The sequence below is a fragment of the Macadamia integrifolia genome, chromosome 4 (genome assembly GCF_013358625.1).
Source record: "Macadamia integrifolia cultivar HAES 741 chromosome 4, SCU_Mint_v3, whole genome shotgun sequence".
In the NCBI taxonomy this organism is placed as follows: Eukaryota; Viridiplantae; Streptophyta; class Magnoliopsida; order Proteales; family Proteaceae; genus Macadamia; species Macadamia integrifolia.
This window is the reverse complement of record NC_056560.1, coordinates 17,194,123-17,214,625: the sequence shown is the minus strand read 5'-3', so window position 1 is coordinate 17,214,625 and position 20,503 is coordinate 17,194,123. Positions and strand designations below refer to the sequence as shown.

Here is a 20,503-nt window from a genome sequence, read left to right as displayed (position 1 = left end):
GATTACTTAAAAAAAGATTAGTGGAGTCAAATTCTAATGGACTCAGATCCTCTGCAGTGAGCGATTAGTGACAATGAGGATCCAATGTTCAAGTCACAGCTTCCCCATAGAGGAATTTTGTGCAAATTCTAATACAATGCCTTCCTTAATTGAATCAATCAAAGTGATTGAATGTCTTGTCTTGGTATTATACGTAATTAAGGTTTTAAAAATTAGGATCAGATCGATTAATACCCTACCAAAATCTAAGATTAATGCAGCTTTGGGCCAATCCTGACCGATTTTTCACTTGTCATGAATGGATTAGAATCCGTCAGGGTTGATTCAGACCTAACAAATTTGGATCTTGGATCTAGGTTTTCAAACCCTGCATATAATGGCACTAGCTATATCATGGACACTCATTTTATCAAATATTAAGTAGTTCCTCCACCTTGGTGAAAAGATAATCATTTCATCTACCCTTTCTAACCCTCTAATTGGACTGGAGATATCGGACAATGAATAATATGGTGCAAGAGTTATTGATGAACCAGAGTCCAATTCTTATGTTAGAGAGAACGGAGGAGTGAAACTTGGCTCTTTCAGTACTTTATTAATTTGTAACTTCCAATTTTTTTTTTTAAAACCTTTCTAGTATTACATACAATTTTTTTTTTATGAATACATACAAATTTTTCTAAGGGAATATATTGTCATTTCAAATATGTTGTACAAAGATGAGCATGATAATTACACCTTTTTTGATAAGACATAATAATAGGTAACTTTTTCCTTAAAAATATAATAAATAATTTTCAATTTTTTTTAAAATCCTTTTCTACCCATAACTTAAAAAACTTTTGCAAAAAAAACAGGTGTAATCCAAAGATGTCAAGTTTTAAATACAGAATGTTATTAAGACATTCCACTCTAAAAAGACAATATTATCTACATGACTACACTGAACAAAAAGGACAAATTGTCCCTCTATGGTTTGCACCTTAAAAAATGATAAAATATTTTCCAATTTCTTGATATTTCTATAATCTTATAATGAAGTGCACGAATATTGGACCAAACTTTGTTGGTCTATATGGAATGAGTGATGAGTCCATATGCCACTTAGCTCTTCAACTTGTCTCTAGGTTCCATACCTTTTACCTAAAAGAAAAAATTTTCTCACCCGACTCACACCATTTGACAAAACACGTGTCTATGGTTTCACTCCAACCCATGCCTCCACTTCTGGCCTTCAATTTTGTGGGATAAGAAAATGAAGTTTGGTACACTTTATGCCTTTTCATTCGATTTCATATTGTCACCCTTGCCGACTGAGCTACCAACTTGGTTGTTGTTGTTGCTCTTCTTTTTTCTTCTTCTTCTTCTTATTTTTTTTTTTATTTTTTGAAAAATGATGCACGACGCTTGGTAAGGCATTCCATCGGCCGAATGGCTTGGGGCGTAACTTGTGATCAAAGACTCAATAGTTAAAGGGACTATGCAATTCACAACAAATAACACATTTCTCTATGTTCTTCATAAAAAAAAAAAAAATATATATATATATAAAATAAATCACCAGTAGATTTAGAATATAAGTGGAGTGAAGTTGTAAAAATATTGATTGTTTGATTAGATTGGCAATGGATAAAAATCTATCATGTATGAATCAACTAGTTTTCTTTTACCGAAAAAAGGGGGAAAAAAAAAAAAAGGAAAATTTATCACGCTACCCCCTGGAGAATGCCACAATTATAAGACCACCTCCTCTGTTTCACCAAATTATCCTCAGACCCCTACCGTCAGTCACTGTTAAGTGTCGACTTAAAATGACCATTATACCCTTGCTTATTGCTCTGTTCAGGTCGCCATCCATATCCACATCAACTCATCCCGTAAACCGTTCACTTGGTCTTTCACACCAACCAAGAAAATTGATTGCTAAATGAGTAGGTCCTCAAGTCTACCTGTAACAACGGAAACAATAGCTTGTGCCATGTTGTGTTCCTCCTTAATTTTCTCCTCTGTTTTCAGTTCTTTTTGCTAGCCTCCTTTATTACTCTCTCATCTGCGTAGGTAAAATAATATGAAAATTTAATCTCATATTTGATTGTAAGTTAAAGACTAGATTTTGGAATACTTTCTTTCCCATTTTATCATTATTGAACTTAAAATCCTTAACATAAATTGACTCTTTAAGTATCTCTATATTAGCCATCTTGAAGATTAATTAAGAATTCCCCTTAAATGGTAAACCCTAAAGCAATTTAATCCTGTGGTAGCAAGAAGATGATAAGGGCACTCTTACACACACACACAATTGTGAGGCACTCTTACACACTTGTGAAAGTAATTTTCATCAAAAGAAATACCCGAAAGGAAAATTATGTACCTGTAATGGTGATTCCAGATCTTCCACTGGAAGAGATCAATATGATGGTGCTTCGAGATCCTACTGTCATTAACAGTCACTAAACTAACAGCTAAGAGCAATGAGGAAGTGGTTCTTTGGTATAACTAGAACTGAAGAAGTGTTGAGCTAGAACCTCATCAACTGGAGAGAGAAGAAACACACGATTCGCAGCCCAAAGGGGTTTTGCCTAGTCGCCGTGAGGTCGCCGTCCATCGCCGATGCTGCTGTCACTCCTTTGAACGATCGCCGGTGGTCCAAAACCCACGATTTGGGAGAACGGTAAATTAAGTCTTGTAAAAAAAATAGTAACTTATTACAAGGGTATTTTAGGCACTTTATATTTAATAAGGGCATTTTGGTATTTAAAATAAAATATAATTGCTGACACCAGCATATAAGGTATATTCCTTAACAGTAACTGATGGTAGGGGGTCTAAGGATAATTTGGTGAAATAGAAGGGATGGTATTATAATTGTGGCATTCTCCAGAGGGTTGCGTGGTAAATTTCTCAAAAAATAATTAGCTTTCTCTTCTAATCCAAAATCCAAAAGAAGCTTAATCAGCATTCCATACATGTAGTTGTTTCCAAACCATTCTATGGGCTTAGGGCACTTATAATTGTAATGTGTTTCATGACAAAGCACCATAACTCATTGTTGAAAATTTCCATGAATGATGAATGGAAGACTCCAAGCTAGTGCTTTTTTATCATTATTTCAATTTTACTAGAGGAGTTCAATGTAACTCCAAATTGTAACATTCCCATCAAATAGTGAAAAATATCTTATCATTTTGAGATTCTGTGCATGATTATGAAGATATACTTCGTTATGGGCCCCAATAAGGTTTCAAAGATCAGTAGCCAAGTCAGTCCCAATCGATCCAAATTGGTTAGAATTGGTCTAAAACTATGTCATAATATTGTCTATTTTGATAAGTGGGTATCTCAATGTTAAAAAGTGAATATCCATGTAAGATGATGAATAAATTAAAATAACAAAATTAGATCAAAGGATCATATATGTGTATTTCATAGCATATTTTCAGATGATGTGAGATTTTTTGTGGTTGTACACTATGAATCAATGATCAAATATTAGAGAGGAGGGGGGATTAAAGGAAATGCATGTGACAGGAGTCGAATCCTAAGTCACAAACTTGCGCCTGCTCTACAAGTAAAAGCTGCCACTTCCATTATACATTACAAATCAAGGATGGATTCTCAGGAAGTCATAAATGCAAGTAGAGAACTTTTAAAAATTTTCCCTTTATTGATCATTTTTATTTTAAGAACTGCAAGGCTACAACAACCACATGAAACTAGGATTTGGTAAAGAACCACTAGTATTTCCGAAAGTTCCAAGTTTTCTTGAACAATTAACTGGTTTCTTTGTATTTACTTGGACCGTATTCTGATTCCTCTGTCCCAGACCATCCACTCTTCTATACAGGGATTCCCCCCCCCCCCCGCTCCCCCTTCGTCCCCCTTTCTGAAACTAAGGACCTCAAGCACGGCAAGCCTTCCCATGGCCATGGATGAACCTTGCATCTTCTTCCGTGTAGATGTGAGTTTCATTCTTCAACCTGTGACAGAAAATCAATTCAAGCACCTCCAACATTAATCTAAAACCCAATACTGAAATACATGCTCCAACATTAATGGTTAGAACAACAATGAGAATAGGTTTTTACTTACGATAGGTGAACACACTTATTCAAGGTAGTAGAGGAGATGAAGAAGGTGCCATTTAGGTAGAGTAGCTCGCCATCAATTCTTTCTTCAATTCTACAATCAATTTGTTTGGCATCAAGAACGAATGGTTGATCGGAGGCCTGGAATGGGTTACACAAGAATTGGTATTAAATACAGAACACGAGATAAACCATAAATCTTTTCTCTGAACTTACCATTACCCATCCCCATGTATCTGCAAAAGATGGCACATGAGCTGTGTATGCAAGCACATCTGCACAACACACAAAGCAATGTCAGTGTTGAAAAGAGCAACCAAATGCTCGAGGCCCTTGCTACTGCAGGGTTCGGAGAGGTGCAAACGTATGCAGTCTGTACCCCTGTTTCGAAGGAGAGGCTGTTTTCAAGTTTTGAACATGTAACGAACATATTAAAATATTGCAATTTAAAGGTCACTAGAAAGCAATATCAGTGTCTAAAAATCGACATAAAATCTTATTGAAGAATGAGAAGACCTACACTTAAAGACATGTTTCAGGGTGTTGTAAATGGATGAGAAGACCTCCTTGTGGGTAAGTACACCTGCAGGTCCTGCCTGTAGTTGTAAAAAAAGTGAAAATAAAACCATTTCAGGAGAGAGATTTGAAGAAGAAAGAAAAAGAACCTAACTAATGGAAGTATAATACCCACTTGAGTAACAAAGATTCCATTGTCATTGAGCTTCGGCTTCAGAACATTTTCATAGAATGATTTAGTGTAGAGCTGATAGCAAGGTCCTCCTTCAACTGGATCGGCTAAGTCCCCAACTATCACATCAAATTTCTCGGTACGTGCCTCCAACTCGGCCCTTAATCATACATTAATCTCTCCCAATTAGTATCAATTTGGGTCTCAGCTCAATACACATTTCCAAATAAGAGAGAGAGAGAGAGATGAAGCTTCAAAATAGAAACATTTTGGCTTGGACGCAGCAAATCCAGAGGGAATCAAAAGCTAAAACTCACTTGGCATCGTTGATTACAAGATGAAGCTTCTTGTCCTGAAATGCTTTCTGGTTCACTGTCAAATATTTACGGCAGAAATCGACGACCTCCTGCAACAAGTGAGCACAGATTGGAAGCTAAATCGATAAGAGAGAGAGAGAGAGAGAGAGAGAGAGAGAGAGAGAAAAGGAGAAGAAGAAGAAGCCAAATCTTAAAAAGGCAACGACCTTTAAGGGGTAAAGTCGTCATTTAACTTGAACAGTCATTTTCTCTCTTTCTCCAATTCTCCTATAAAGTGATTAAGTGGTGGGTAGTAGTGTTTAGTGTTAATTAATGACATAATAATCCAAATTCAAACTAATCCTCAAGCAACCCAACCTAACGGCAGAATTGTGGGACCAATGGGCCAGCATTCTTGGTGGCCCAGACCTACTTTTCCGGATCAAACGGTTTAGATTACTCCATCATCTTGTCATGGATTCTGCGTGTTCGCCATTTTTCCTCAACAAACAAAAATATATTTCTACTTATGCATGTACCTGATCAATATCACACATGACCACTCTCTCCACATTTTTGTGCCTTAGTGCTTCTCTTGCAGCAGAACCTTCGCCACCACCCATTATGAAGATGGTTCTTGGACTGAAATAATTAAAACAAAGAAATTAGAAATTGAAAATTATAGAGAGAGGAAAGAAAGAAATTTAATTTAATTTAATTTACTTGGGATGGCATAGCAGAGGTGGATGAATCAAGCATTCATGGTAGATGAACTCATCAATTTCAGCACTCTGCATCTTTCCATCAATCACCAAAATCTGTCTCTCATCAAGAAGAGAAGAAAATTAAGAGAGAGAGAGAGAATAAGTAGAAATTAGAATACAAAATTTTCATAATCCAAACCTTCCCAAAGTGCTTTGTGTCCAAAAGAGCAATGTCTTGGAATTCGCTGCTTCCTTTATGCAGGGAACTGTAAGGATAGAGAAATCAAATTTAGAACAAAAATCATATTATAAGGAGCGTTTCTTCCTCTAGAATCGTTTTTAAATCTTGAAGAGAAAGAGAAAGAAAGCGAAAAAGAAAGCCATTTTTTCTTGCATGATATCTAGAAATCAGATTCTGAAGTAGGAGAAAAGAGTATGACCCTTGAAATTTTTCATTGGATTTGACCCAATTCCCAATCTCAAGAAAGAGGAAAAGAGAAGATGGCGAACCTGTTCAAAGCGTAAGACCATTTGAGGTAGTCAGCGATTTGTTCTTCAAACCAGCAGCATTTGTTGTGATCACTCTGTTTAAGATCATCGTGAACATTTGAAATTTCCTCAGAAGGAAAGAAGATCTCAATAGCTTCACTACCCATAATTTAAAAAAAAAAATGAAAAGAAGCGAAGAAACGAAGAAGAACGAAAACCAGAAAAGAAGAACACGACGAGAGAGAACGAGCGAAGAAGAAGAGTAGTAAATGAGGAGAAGGCAAAGAGGGGAAGTATATCCTTTTATAGAGAGAAGAAAAACTGAAAAACAGAAGGGATAAAATTAAGAAAGACGAGAAGATGAATCCGAATACGAAGAAACGAGAGCACGCGTAGTTGTGGAAGAGGAAGTGGGATTTCCTTTGCATGAGACTGGAGAGGAGAAAAAATTATAGGAAAAAGCTTTTAGGTGGGTAAGCGTGAAATACTGGTAGGACCCACACAGTCACACGCGTGGTAGAGAACCAACACGTGTAATGGGCCCTTACATTCCACGTGGACCAATTGGATTGGTAAAGTATGGGTTGAGAATTTGCCTCAAGGACACACCTTGTCATTACAATAATGTAGAGGTGGCAAGTGTTTAAATTCATAAGGGGGACAGTTGTGAGGAGGTTTAGGGTATAGGTGGGGGCCACCACCGTGTGTGAGGGGAACAGGGACTAGCATGGGAGGATTCCACTAAGTGGATTTGTGGAGTGTCCACTCCAAACCCCACCCTATCTCTCTCTCTCTTTCTCTCTCTTTTTACCCATATAATCATATCCTCGTGTCTTTGCGTGCCAATGACCACATTTTTTTTTTCTTTGTAATGTGCCTATGACCGCATAACAAAGTCAAAATTCCATACATAACCCTGGTACTGAAAGAATTATGTCAACGCATCATCTTAGTGATACGTGTACCTTTCCTAGGGGAAGTCAAAAAAATTTTAATGAGAAAAAAACTGTGTAAGAATGTCGCGCGTGCACCCAGGCTGGGGATAAAATGACCAATCCCCACCTTTTATGAGAGACAGAAATTCTACCTAGTTGACCCTTTCTCAAGATCTCATATTGCCACACTTTAGGATAGAAAAATCTCCTTTTTTTTTTTTTTTTTTTTCTTAATTTACATATGGGGGATAATATTCTGATACTGATAGTGTGAGGAATCTTCTACATTGCACCAATGATTGTACGGGTGTAAGTTTGGCCTTGAATCTACCTTGGCCCGCTTTGAACTCCAATAGGGCTTGCAACTTAGGGTTGAAAAACACTAACTCTAAGTTAGGGTTAGGCTGGGCTTGGGTTGAGGCCTAGGCCCAGCCCGATCCTGATTTTAACTATGATTTATATCATTAAAAGAGAAAAGAAAATAATTAGAAGATCCACGAGAAGATGTGCAGTTATTAAACATGGAATCAAGGTCTGAATTGAGTTGGGTTGATTCTAATTGAACCTATATCTAAATCAATCAGAATCAATCAAGAATCTGCCAAAATCGGCCTTATTCTATCACTAATCCAAATTTTGGGATGTGGATCAGTCATTCAGTCATCCGATTTGATCTGATTTCAATTCTTGAAACCTCACGTGTGTTAAACATTTTTTGTGTTTTATTCTACAATGTGAAGTTATATGAGCAAAAAATTCTTGGAGTCTACAAATCATCGAATTTCACCTCCATCAAACTCATGGATTTAGGCATACAATGATGGCATTGATACGATATGTCAATTGATACAATTGCTTGGTTTTCGTGATTTTACATTAGAAAAGCAATTTGAAAATATTCACATTTCACCTAAGCATGTGAACGTTTCTTTCTTTTTTTTTCTTTTTTTATTAAAATTAGCCCAATGCAGATTATAACAATCGATTAATATCGATATCGATGATAAACAATACCGATGTTAATACCGTGAACTAAAAACCTTTGATTAAGCTCACCATACAACAGTAATATGTGTAGCACCTATATATTCTTCTTGGGCGTGGTCCAAGACTCCAAGTTGTCCAACTAGAAAAACCACTCCCAATAATTAAGGAAAAAGAATAGTCTTTAGATAATTAAAAAATATGTGGTCCAAATTGAATGTCAAAGGAATTTGGAATGAAATTGACCCTATAATGAAGTTTAGTTTGTTTCCTTAGATGACACAACAAAGACTATGGATAACTTGTAATTACGTGTATTAACTCCATTAAATGCCCTCACCATTAATTATAATATTATTGCTGAAGAACAAATGAACTTTGAAAGCCACACAAACCAACCAGGAAAGACTGAAAGGGTTTCCTCACTTTCCCCCCACCTTTAGCTTATGATGGTCAAGGAACAAATCCAGACCACCTGAAATAGTGAAATGCACAACCCAACAGAAAACCATGTCCGTCTGAAGTTGATTACATTCGTTTTATCAACTCTAATTTTTTTTTTCTTTTTTATGCATTGGTACCAGTCCCCGTTGATTCTATGGAATAAAAAAACCTTGTGATGTACATGTCCCTCATGGGCTAACGGATTGCCAATGATATGTGAACTAATAAAATCATATGATATCTTTTTCTCTCTTTTTTTCTTTTGTTTAATGACGTGAGCCGCTCTATATATGAATAGACATCTATTGAAACTTCTCTCCCTTTGTAAAAAGGTTAAAGACTTGAAAAGTATCGATATTGGTGGTTGTGTTGGTCACCACTAATATGTTATGGGTCCATATAAGGCTTAAATTCAAAAAATGTATCACTTTATCACTTTGCCGCTGGTCCACCCAATTTATATGGTATTGAGTACCAGCAATATAGATACGTATCGATTGTACCGATACCTTGGTCCATGCCCTTTAGACATGTGTATATATGATGCCAATATGGGGGAGTGGTATGTCAATCCCTCTCTTTTTTTTTATAATAATACAAAGAGGAAAGTTTTTACACGACGCACGTGGGCGATGGAATCCACATGCCATGACACATAAATGATAGACCCTCTCTCTCTCCTCCAAAACCTCCTCCTATTTTACAATTTGTAATGGGGATCCTCTATTCGCTTGAATTAGTACTCGGACATCAATCGAAGAGGAACCTCTCCCTAGTACAATTGATGGTGAAATTCAAAGAATCTTGATACATTATAAAGAATATATATTTGTGTGTGAGAAAATCTTTGCTTTTTATATTTCATGTTTCTTAGGGTTTTAAAAATCAGATTGAATCGATAAATTTCCTACCCCTAATCCAGCTTGGAATCATTCTTTATGGAAAAAAAAAAACCCACTAGATATCTTAAATATATCAATTCTGAGGCCAATTTGGAGCGATCCAGTCCAATTCTGATCTGATTCGAGTCTTTAAAACTTGATTTTTCTAGGGTTTCAACTTGATTCTGGTTGATTCTAATGGAATTCTAAATTTTAAGACCTTGATCAAAATGTCTATATTGAAGAAGGGCAAGGGAAAAAGAAAAAGAAAATGAAGTTCCATTACTTTTACTTGAAAGTTGATAGTGTTGAACCACTAAAGGCTAATTTAGTTGGGTGTTGAGTTGATGGAAGTGATTTGGAAGTGGAGTTTTGATTGTTGTAGTGGCATAGTCTCTCTCTCTCGCTCTCTAAATGAATAGGAGGCCTTGTGTTGAAGGAAGCCTCTAATTTAGACCCTGAGCAAACCTCAATTCTGATTCTTGGTGGTGGACGCAGCATTGATTCCTGTCCCATAGGCGTGTCTCATAGATAACCAATTGATTTGAGACTCCAAGAGTGCCTTAACCAGAGGTCCCACAGGGCATTTACTGAACATTTCATTGGTTCAAATTTCTTTAAAATTTATTTTCTATGGGCTGTTTTGGTCACAATCTATTGCAAGGGCGGCTTATAATCATTTTCTGGCAAAGCTGTGGGAATTTAGAAAAGATTTCCCACTTTCTTTGCTGGTTTGTTTCTGTCTCCCTACGTCAATAACTTTAATAATCGAATTAGAGAGAGTGGAAGAACCTCTTTCTCTTTGTGAGAGTCAAAACTTTTTCCCATCTTTTTCCTTTCATTTTCCACCAAAGTCAAGGACGACTCGTTCAAGAATAAAGTCAAGGACGACTCTTTTAAGTTCAGGGATTTGAACGGATAACCATGATTTTTTTTTTCTGGAGAGGAGAATTGACAATTGAAGAAGGAAAGAAGAAGGAAATGATCTTTCCAACCCCCAATCTTATCCTTCTAAAATAACAAAAGCCACTACTATTGAAAAGAATCGAGTTTCCATTTGCCGATGGTGGTAGAGAATTCTTTCATTAGAAATCATTACGATAGTGAAATAGGCATCATTATAAGGAGAGGGATACTTTTACCGATTGTTCAGTAAAGAAAAATAATAATGATTTTAGATGAGTAGTTAAAAAAAGAATTCATATAAAAAAAGGATTCAGTAAATATTTCTTAATCTATGGTGAAGAGAGAATCCTTTCATCCATAAAATCTGACAATCCTAACTAGAATAGAAAAGTATATTTCGGACATTCGACAATAAGGACAGGAGCTAATGATGACATGCACTCTTCGCTGAATCTTATCATAGAATCCAATCATCTCTTCAACTATAGTGAAGGAATTTTTAAATGAACATGTTCTGGTTGTAATTGCAATGTCAAACTAGACTCTTAACATTTCAGGATGGGCAACTGCCCTTTGTACTCAAAATATTTGCTTATTTTTAATTGCAAATTTTGCAATGACAGGAAAGGCTTTTGAGAGAGCAGCCCAGGGAGTACTACATGGCGTAGGAGAATCTATAAAGCAAGGAAGAGACGTGGACATAATTTGGACTGATCTGGAAGAACTTGAACATCTAATAAAGCCAACTGTTTTTTGAAGTGGCCATGGATCACATTATCGAGTAGAATTGAACTAGACAGTTATCTCTCTAAACCTACCTTTTGTGTAAAAAATGATGACCTTGTCCAACTTGTTAAGAGGTTTGCATATAAGACTATGGATCGTAGAACTAGGATCTCATATGAGAACTTATCTATTAGCAGTTTGATTAATATGTAATGTTCTTGGTTTTCTTCGAATCAAAAAGAAAAAAACTATAGTGAAGAGAAACTATACCCAAAAATAAAAGTCCCCAAATCTGAAAGCGCTCTGGCTAATTGAAATATAACTAATCTAGGTCTATCATGAATAATGAAGATGCTCTGTCAACAACATCAAAGTCATAGGCTTGTCGTAGCAAGATCAAAGATCAATTCCTTGTTGGATTTAATGTGTTCACCCATGTACTTGTGTACATATATGGCTTCCACCACTGTGAGGTTTGGAGAGGGTCATAATGTACTCCAACTAATCTCCCGCTTCTTGGAGAGGTTGTTTCTCGAGGACAGGGTGGTTCTATCACCCTCGCTCCTCCAAAGCCAACTGCTCTCGCTAGCAAGTTGACCTGATTCGTCAACTCATCAATTTGTAGGGTAGCCACCACACCACTTCTTTCTTCTTTCAGCACATTCATTGTGCTAGCAAGTTGTTGGTGCCCCTCTTCAAGAGCTACCATCTTCCCCGTCAGTGATTGTTGCCCCTTCCCAATGGCATCTAGTCTCACCACCAAACGACGGTAGGCTTTCTACCAAACCCCCAATTGTTTAGACATAGGCATCGAGACAATTTTAGTGCTTGGTTGTTGATTTGATTGGCCCATGTCATATACTCTAATTAAATATGGAGAGGTTGTTTCCCAACTTGAATCTATGACCACTAGGTCACAATGGAACAATTGTACCATTGCATGGAAGTCCACCCTCTAAAAGGAAAGAGAAATAGGATTTCCTATAAAAAAAAAAATAACTGAGTGGAGGGGAGAGAGAGAGAGAGAGAGAGAGAGAGAGATTTGCATACCAGCATTCTCTTTCCTCTTGATCCTAGACATGAGTTGATCCTTTGTAGGGTCTTGTCCTGGTGGATAAACTGGTAAGTACCTCCTTTGAGATGGATTGAACAAGGCATGAATCTTGCACTGAGATGGAGCTTTCTTTGGCTCAAAGTGATGGATCAATAGCCGTCTTCACCTTCCACTCAAATGGTGCTGTGCGTGCGGTGCCTGTAAGATTAAAAGGTTCTGATAAAGATGAAGTGATGAACTTCCTTTCCAGTGAGAGCCTCTCAGTTGCTTTCTTTTCTTTAATTTTCCTTTTCCTCTCAAGTTAGTGTGGGTTGTTGATGGGTGTGGGTTTTCTCTTTCATGATCATATCTCTCTGTATGACTTTGCTAAATTAAAATGTGTCTAAGAGGTGTCGGGCTGTGGAGTGACACGCCGCCGGAGGAGGGTCATTGGGACCAAAAGCTAGTAGTGTTAGTGGTTGTTGGTGGATTGAGGGATGATGAGAGCGTGATATACTTGCCAATGTCTCCTTTCCATTAGCCCACATATTTATAATGATATAAAGACTTTATTTTATTAATCATTCACAAAGCATTTCAGTGTTAGCTTTGTTAATTAAACTTAGATTCAATTGATGCATTCTCATACACCACCACTGTTTCTAAAAATTTTTTTATATGCAATTCATGCTTCTTAGCTGCATCTAACCAATATAGCATTAGCTGAGGGGTTTCCCCCTTTCTTTTGTTTTGAGAGGGGTGGGGAAGACTAGAGAGTGGCCAAGTTGGGATCTCCATCTCAAAGTCTTTGTTGTACAATGGAGGTATATCATTAAGCTGATTCGGGCTCAATGATGCTCAATTCGTATCGAACTAATCCCAATTGAATGGGTAGTCCCTAACATCTATAGGCTGATTCTAGGGTTTCCTAAGACAAGACCAATCGGGAACTCGATTCTAGGTTTTTAAACCCTAATTGGAATAGAAAAAATTCCACCCAATAGTGAATAGCTTTGTTTTTGTTTCCGACAAAAGTTTTCTCTTACACCGGGTGAAAGATTCAGCTACAAAATCATTATTACTTTCTTTGGAGGTTGAAAACGTCTTTAATTATTCCATCATACGTATCCAAGTGCAATGATTCCTTAATCGTGGCTTAAGAAAAACTTTTTTTTTTTTTTTTCTAGATTGGATTTGGAATTAACATTTGATTTTACTCTCAATATGGTGAAAATAATCAAATAATCAATTCAGTTGATTTTTTTATAGAATAAATATGGATCTAGAAAATGGTTAACCTCTTGGTGTTGGCGTGAGGTTTTGAGTGATTACCAAATAAATGCAATCACTGTGTGCAGGGGTCTGCGGGTTTAATTCCACATCGGGTGAGTGACTGTTTTGAGTATATCCGCCATTCCACGGCATCAAAAGTTGATTAATCTTTTAGCGTTGGCGTGTGGTTTGGGTGATTACCAAAAAAAAAATCTAAAAAATGAAAAATTTCCCCCTTTTGTAGAAAATGACCAATCAGTCGTGAAAATAACATGATAGAGAATTGTGTCACCTTTTAACAAAAAACAAATTTGTGTCATCTCGCAACAAATTGATGTATCACTACATAATCTCATTTTTAAGTTAAAATTTGACTAACAAGTTGGATGCATAGTTTTACAAATGAGATCAAAATTAGCCGATCTTGGCTTGCAATTGACCAAGGCAGAATCTATCCAATCACGTCCCAATTCCTGGTCAAAAACCTAGAATATTCATCACTAGCCAAAAACCTAGAATATTCATCATAATAAAGGATCAACAAACTACAATTCTAGTAATGCCCATCTCCACAATCCATATTGGAACCAACAATAATGAAAGATTTTTTTTTTTTTTTTTTTTTTTTAACTTCAAACATATATTTAGCTAGATAAAAAATATTTTTAAGAATTAAAAGACAACTTGCCTCATTCTGAAGATGCTCATACATGTTCTCCCATTGACAACACGACAACACCCACTGACGTATATCTACTCCAGGAGATAACAGTCTCTTCCCCTTTTTTTTAAAAAGAAAACCTCCAAAAATAAAAAATTTCTACATGAGGTTAGATCCTGTCTGATCCCAGGTTTTAAAATCTTGGGGCAATGGGCATATTAGTACCACCTACCTGCCAAGCACTTGACCACAAAACAGAACTATATTTTTGGGGCAATGGTTTTGTCATTTCATGTCTTCCACCTTGGGTGAAGGACTACAGAGCAACCAAAACAGAAACAATGGTTTCGAACCATAACTTGCCTACTTACCAAATTATCTATAAATCTCGCAAGGCAGTCCAAACCGCAATCAAAAATACATAGCCATATTAAATAAGACAGAAGGGAAAAAAAATTCAATGTGACAAGCGAGAAAAAAGAAAACAGACAAATGGTTTGTCTTCCGCTATGATCACAGCAAAAGATCAGAAAAATCCTCTCTGAACTCGACTAAAGAAATTATACCACAAGGGTTGTTTGGAATAACATCTATGATGAATTTTAAGCCACAGCAATTTCCATCTCAGGTGCAACCATCGCTGGCCTCATGTATTCCTCTTCTTCCTTTGGTGGGTGGATGGTGACCAGATCAGGCAATGGTGTTGTGGGTCCCTGCTTACCCTTGGGATCCCAGTCCAGCATGATCTTCACCTTGATACCCAAAACACCCTAGTGCATACCAAGGAAACAACAGGAGATCAGTTAAAAAACTTACTCAAAGAATGAAAAACAAATCACACAAAGGTTAGCACAATGAATGCAGCTTTTCTTTCTTCCTGACTCTAGAGAAGGGGGAGGGCAGAAATTAGTAGTCCCTATGGAATAAAATTACAGCAATTAAAAGAGGGAGGATTTTTTTTTTTTTTTGGGGGGGGGGGGAGGGGGTTGCCATGGGGCGATTCTAAATGTTTCCATAAAAAAACACCAATGTGGGACCAAAGTTATAAAACCAACCTGTCTGAGAAGAACATGCCTCACGGCTGAATCAATATATTCATTAACAGGCTGACCGGAGGAAATCATGTATCCATCCTTAAATTTCATGGACTTTGCACGCTGAGCCCTAAGTTTCCCACTAACAATCACCTGTGACCATTTTCAAATAAGCTCCAAACCAAATGGAGAATATCCATTTCAAATCAAATCAAAATTTTTTTTCAAAACAAACCTCACAGCCCTTTGCTCCACTTTCCATTATAAATCTCAGGACACCATAACAGGCCCTGTAACAGAAAGAGACCATTAAAATTAGTAACATAAAACAGAAACTACCATCTTGTAGGATAATCTAATAAAGTCAGCCAGAAGCAAAAATTAAGAAAAGAAAGGAGGTTGGAAGGGGAAACTATCCGAGAAAATATGGACACGCACCAAAATAGCAATTTAAGCAACAAGTCCCTGACAAAAACGAAGTCTTACTTGCAATGCTGCTGCACATTCATTAACTACAAGTCACTCTATATTCACACACCTACCTTCCAGACTCGGACTTTGCGAGGAAATTGGAACAAAGGTAGAAGACCATAATTCAATCGGATTTGAACTTCAAAAGAATGAGTAACTTCACAATGTTCAACATACCATAATACAACCAATTTTGAACTTTCAAAGAATGCAAAATGTAGCTTAAACACTACGTAATATGAAAAGGCAATAACTTTTTTAGGGGTGGGGAGGATGGAAAGAGGGACATACACACTTTTTTCCCCAGAAAATCCTATGAAAAGCCAACCCAATTGCCAATAGGAGCCCATAACATATATCTTCTGATGAAGAGACTTGTTGTTTATTAACCTCCACATTAAATTACTTTCATTCTGATCTGAATCAAGTCATAGAAAGCTCTTGAATATCTAAGGATATTCTATAGAACTAGGCCTCGGGCAATGGCAAGGTTTACTTGCAGAAGCATGAAAAAAATGAAATCTAATGAATTCTTGAAAAAAAGAGAGGTGAAATATTATACTTTACTAAACATAGTAAGAAATTGACAGGAATGTAGGAAGATATTCCAAACTCAAAGCAATCAATAGAAGGGCAGTGAGCCTGACAAATTCCAGAAAGTCTTTCATATGGGCATAGATGAGAGGACCCCATCACCCATAAATGGGTAGGGGTAAAAATAATCAATGCCAATTGGAAGGAGCAGACTGCAGGGTAACTCAACTGAAGGTTTTTCCAACTAAATGAAATGAGCTACATGAATCCTGCTTTGCCATTCAACTCAGCTTATACCATAGCAAACCCATTCATATCTTTTCTCTCACTACTTCCCAAGTCATTATCAACCTGCCCCTTCATCTTTCAATCCCTCCAAGCCAAACATCTGGTTGCCACTGATTAATGATAAGCATATATACATATATAAACACTAAAACAATTACATTGAATTCATAACATCAATACCCCATCATGTCTTCAACATTCAAACCATCACATTGAATTCATAACATGAATGACCCATCATGTCTTCAACATTCAAACCATCTTAGAATAGTGATTCAGAATTCTATAAGCCAAAATTTAAGAACTTTCACGAATGAACAAGGGCTGCAGTTTAAGAACAAGACAAAGCTGTATGATTGACCATTCACAGTTAGTACTAACTACACATTGATTAAGCTGTACTATTTCCACGGTGAATTAATTTACGAAGTATAGCACATCGAGTTGTTAGCCTGCAAGCCATACTCTGTGGAGGACTTATATATTGCAGACTGAAATTTAAAAACAAGGGCTGCATGATTGACCATTCACAGTTAGTACTAACTACACATTGATTAAGCTGTACTAATTCCACGGTGAATTAATTTACAAGTATAGCACATCGAGTTGTTAGCCTGCTAGCCATACTATGTGGAGGACTTATATATTGCAGACTGAAATTAAAAAAAAAAAAAACCAGCCGCATGATTGACCATTCTCAGTTAGTACTAACTACACATTGATTAAGCTGTACTGATTCCATGGTGAATTAATATACTAGGTATAACCATAGTTGTCACGGCGCCAAGGCGAACCAAGGCGGTGGAGGGTTGTCTAAGCGCTTAGGCGAGAAGGCGCCCGCCTTAAGGCGAACTAGGCGAACAAATGTTATTTTTTATTTTTCCTATTTTATAACATTATTTAGTAAGTTATATATACCTTGTATCATAAAAAATCAAGATTAAGCCACATCAAGTTATTAAAAATCAACATTTAGCCACATCAAATCATAAAAAATTAACATTAAGTCATATTAAGTTATAAAAAATCAATATTTAGAGAAATGCTCTTATTTTATAATAAGTTTGACTGGTCAAATGATTTTATTTTTACATGAGACTTTTTGTATTAGTTATAATATAAAACCAGCTTTCTAACAAGTCTAAGATTACTTAAATCTGAGTTGCAATGACAAAGTTATGCTTCAGTCAAACTTATTTTTAAGTGCGCGAATACTGTTAAAATTGTCCGAATGAAAATAATTTTATGAATATCAAAACAAAATATTTTTTTACCGGACTTTTGGTTTTTAGCAATGTTTTAACATGATAGAATTTATAAAATTTTCATAATTGAGAAAAACCCTAGCATTTAAAAGTTGAAAATCGTCCCTATAACCAAAATCCAGTTTTTGTTCTTGGACTGGGGGGTTGACTTTTTTTCCTTTTGGAATTTGATTTTTAAACTATTTTTATTGGATTCAAATAGGGGGTATTTGCTTATTTATGAATAATATCTTAAGTAAATAAAATAACAAATTTACTTGAATGATATTTGGCATAAATAAGTGCCGAAACACAAAGCGATATGCAGTGCAACAAGGCGGCTGTTGCCTAGGCCCCAGGCAAACCGCCTGGACGCCAAGGCGACGCCTAGCGACGCCTTGACAACTATGGGTATAACACATCAGGTTGTTAGCCTGCTACCCATACTCTGGAGGACTTATATATTGCAGACTGAAATTAAAAAACAAATCATGTACTGCATAGAAGAATTCAATACACAGTAAATTAAACTATGTACCTGGAAACTATGAGAAGAAGTTACATAGTAGGCTAAACTCAGCTCAAGGAGATGTAATTAGAGAGTAATTGAGATATGTAGCTATCCTGAGCTTATATGAAAAAGTAACGAGCATCACTTCATTTAATCGATACAATGTACAAGGAAAGTGTGTTTAATATAGTAATCTTCTGACCAAAATTTGGTAGCCAAATCAACCCATTTGCTTTAAAGATGATCCACGAATAATTAAGAGGACGTAAAGAAAGTATATTCACCATTGTTTAGCATGTACCCTCCCTTAGTGTCAACATGAAAACCAAGGTCATTTCATGAAGATGATGGAATGGAGGATGTTGGTTTCGTCATCTTCCGACACAGAATTGGAACAGTAAATGACCAATCTGCTTTGTAGATGACAATACATAAAAAACCAAAATGTAAAATGAAAAAAAGAAGGGAAAAAAACACAGCAAGTTTTCAAGGTGCAAGTCTCATGAAAAAAACAATTCACAAGACTTTTGATTCCTTGTAAACATCATCAGGTCAGATAGATTTGACAACTGATACTGGATATCTGTTCTAAAACTTCTAAGCCTAACATTAATGCTCCAGGAAGGTGTAATACATCTACAATGTCATAAGAATGCTGGAAGCATGCACAATGTCTATTGCAACACAGTTTAGGCCCCTTCTATTTCTTCCTAAGGAACCTTGTAAATACAAAATTTGCCTACAAAATTGCTTTGCGACTGCCTGTTTCAACCCTGGAAACATAAGGTGCATGTAACAATGAGAGACTGTCTTTCTCCTCAAGGATAACCATCTCCGACCTATGTCTATATAAGATATCCTTTCCATGATTACATCAATAGAACAATATGCTTTGTTCCTTGAATTCATACCATGAATGGGAGGACTAAATACAGTCACCCTCAGACACGAGAAAACCTGATCGCTGTGAAGATGACAATAATAAATCAAAGCTGTGAAGGCATCCCACCAATAGTTTCATACTTCCATAGATTACCGAGATGAGACTATGCTATCGTGAAAAGAAAAGAATGCACAGCAATAAATCCATCTCCCCCAACACCCCCGCAACCCAAAAGGAAGAAGAAGCAATGAAAACCATCAAACAAACATACGAGGCAAAAGGCCAACATCGATGAATTTACAGGACCTGATCACAATTTGCATCAGTTTATATATATATATATATATATATAATGAAAATTAATGTAAATCTACTGCAGCTTAAGAGAACGACTAAGATTACCAATGTACCTTCTAACAGCGAGACCCCCCAGAAGCTTGTAGCGGAGAGACTCGGCTTGAGCAATGGCACAGAGCCCTCTGTTGTTAACTTTTTCAGCATAAAGTTCCACACTGTTCTCCGGGAACTTAAATCGTTTCTGAACAACTGAAGTGAGTTCCCTGATTCTTCTGCCCTTTTCTCCTAATTAACATTAGTTAAAACCCTATATTATTCATCAGAAGACCAAATCACAGTCACTGGATCTAAGAGATGGGAGTATCAATAAACAATCAGGCATTTACCGAGAACGTTCTGGGTACGAGTAGCCCTGATGATGATTTCTGTGCGCATAGGAGTAACTCTGACCTCAACACCAGAGTAGCCATCCTCGGCAAGCTCTCTAGTAAGAACCTCGTTGAGCTCCGCGAAGAAAACTCCATCAGCGACGAACTATTACCAATGTCGGAAACCAATTCATCAAAGAAACCTTAAACCTAAGTTCAGCAAAAATAAACAGCAGAGATTCAAAGAATAATTCTGACCTTACGCTTTTTGCTCATCTGAGTCGCCATTCTTCACAGAATCGTTCGGATCTTGTGCCCAAATGAAGCAACAATGGGCGAAGAGTTTCTTATTTGCTTCTGTTCACGGAGCTCTCCAAACCCTAATTTTACTAGCCGTCCGAGAGGAAACTGTTTTTATGAGTTTGGTTTCTTATAAACCCTAATTGGAATTTTAACTTGAAATTTACCGGAATATACAAAATGGCCCCTAGGCCTACTGAAATATACAATTATACTTGCATTCGGATTTTAGAACCTTTTATTTGTAAAAAAACAAAAAAACCAAAAAAAAAAAACCTTTTACTGTAAAAACGCTGGACACGCTAGCGCTGTGCTCCGCTTTATGTCTCTTACCACTTGGAAAAATTCCCCAACCCCTTCCCCATTCGTTGAGCCACTAATCCCAAACTTCAAGGAAAGCTAGTTGTGTCCCCAACCTTGTCCCTTTTTTTATTTATTTTTATTTTAGGAACTTCACATTCAGACC

General features: G+C 36.7%; 2 protein-coding genes across 2 annotated transcripts; both read right to left on the bottom strand.

Moving 5' to 3' along the window:
• Positions 1 to 3,647: 3,647 nt before the first annotated feature.
• On the bottom strand, positions 3,648 to 6,681 carry LOC122077321 (thermospermine synthase ACAULIS5). Its single transcript, XM_042643235.1, has 10 exons — positions 6,287 to 6,681; positions 5,976 to 6,042; positions 5,796 to 5,890; positions 5,612 to 5,714; positions 5,094 to 5,182; positions 4,780 to 4,936; positions 4,609 to 4,684; positions 4,305 to 4,363; positions 4,093 to 4,229; positions 3,648 to 3,980 (listed from the first exon to the last, which is right to left on the bottom strand). The coding sequence occupies exons 1-10, from the start codon at positions 6,430 to 6,432 to the stop codon at positions 3,902 to 3,904; spliced, it is 1,008 nt and encodes a 335-aa protein (XP_042499169.1). The 5' UTR covers positions 6,433 to 6,681; the 3' UTR covers positions 3,648 to 3,901.
• Positions 6,682 to 14,452: 7,771 nt separating this feature from the next.
• LOC122077176 (40S ribosomal protein S3-3) lies at positions 14,453 to 20,159 on the bottom strand. Its single transcript, XM_042643025.1, has 6 exons — positions 19,996 to 20,159; positions 19,756 to 19,903; positions 19,483 to 19,654; positions 15,377 to 15,431; positions 15,163 to 15,294; positions 14,453 to 14,877 (listed from the first exon to the last, which is right to left on the bottom strand). Exons 1-6 carry the CDS (start codon positions 20,023 to 20,025, stop codon positions 14,710 to 14,712), a joined length of 705 nt encoding a protein of 234 aa, XP_042498959.1. The 5' UTR covers positions 20,026 to 20,159; the 3' UTR covers positions 14,453 to 14,709.
• Between the last annotated feature and the right edge of the window lie 344 nt (positions 20,160 to 20,503).

What these genes read in the sequence shown, in the direction of transcription:
- LOC122077176 (XM_042643025.1), bottom strand. Translation starts at nt 20,025, where the DNA reads ATGGCGACTCAGATGAGCAAAAAGCGTAAG. An exon ending in TCGTACCCAGAACGTTCTCG is followed by an intron (nt 19,655 to 19,755) that starts GTAAATGCCTGA and finishes AATGTTAATTAG; the next exon opens with GAGAAAAGGGCAGAAGAATC. An exon ending in GTGGAGCAAAGGGCTGTGAG is followed by an intron (nt 15,295 to 15,376) that starts GTTTGTTTTGAA and finishes AAATGGTCACAG; the next exon opens with GTGATTGTTAGTGGGAAACT.
- LOC122077321 (XM_042643235.1), bottom strand. Translation starts at nt 6,432, where the DNA reads ATGGGTAGTGAAGCTATTGAGATCTTCTTTCCTTCTGAGGAAATTTCA. An exon ending in ACACAAAGCACTTTGGGAAG is followed by an intron (nt 5,891 to 5,975) that starts GTTTGGATTATG and finishes GATGAGAGACAG; the next exon opens with ATTTTGGTGATTGATGGAAA. An exon ending in CTTGTAATCAACGATGCCAA is followed by an intron (nt 4,937 to 5,093) that starts GTGAGTTTTAGC and finishes TGTATGATTAAG; the next exon opens with GGCCGAGTTGGAGGCACGTA.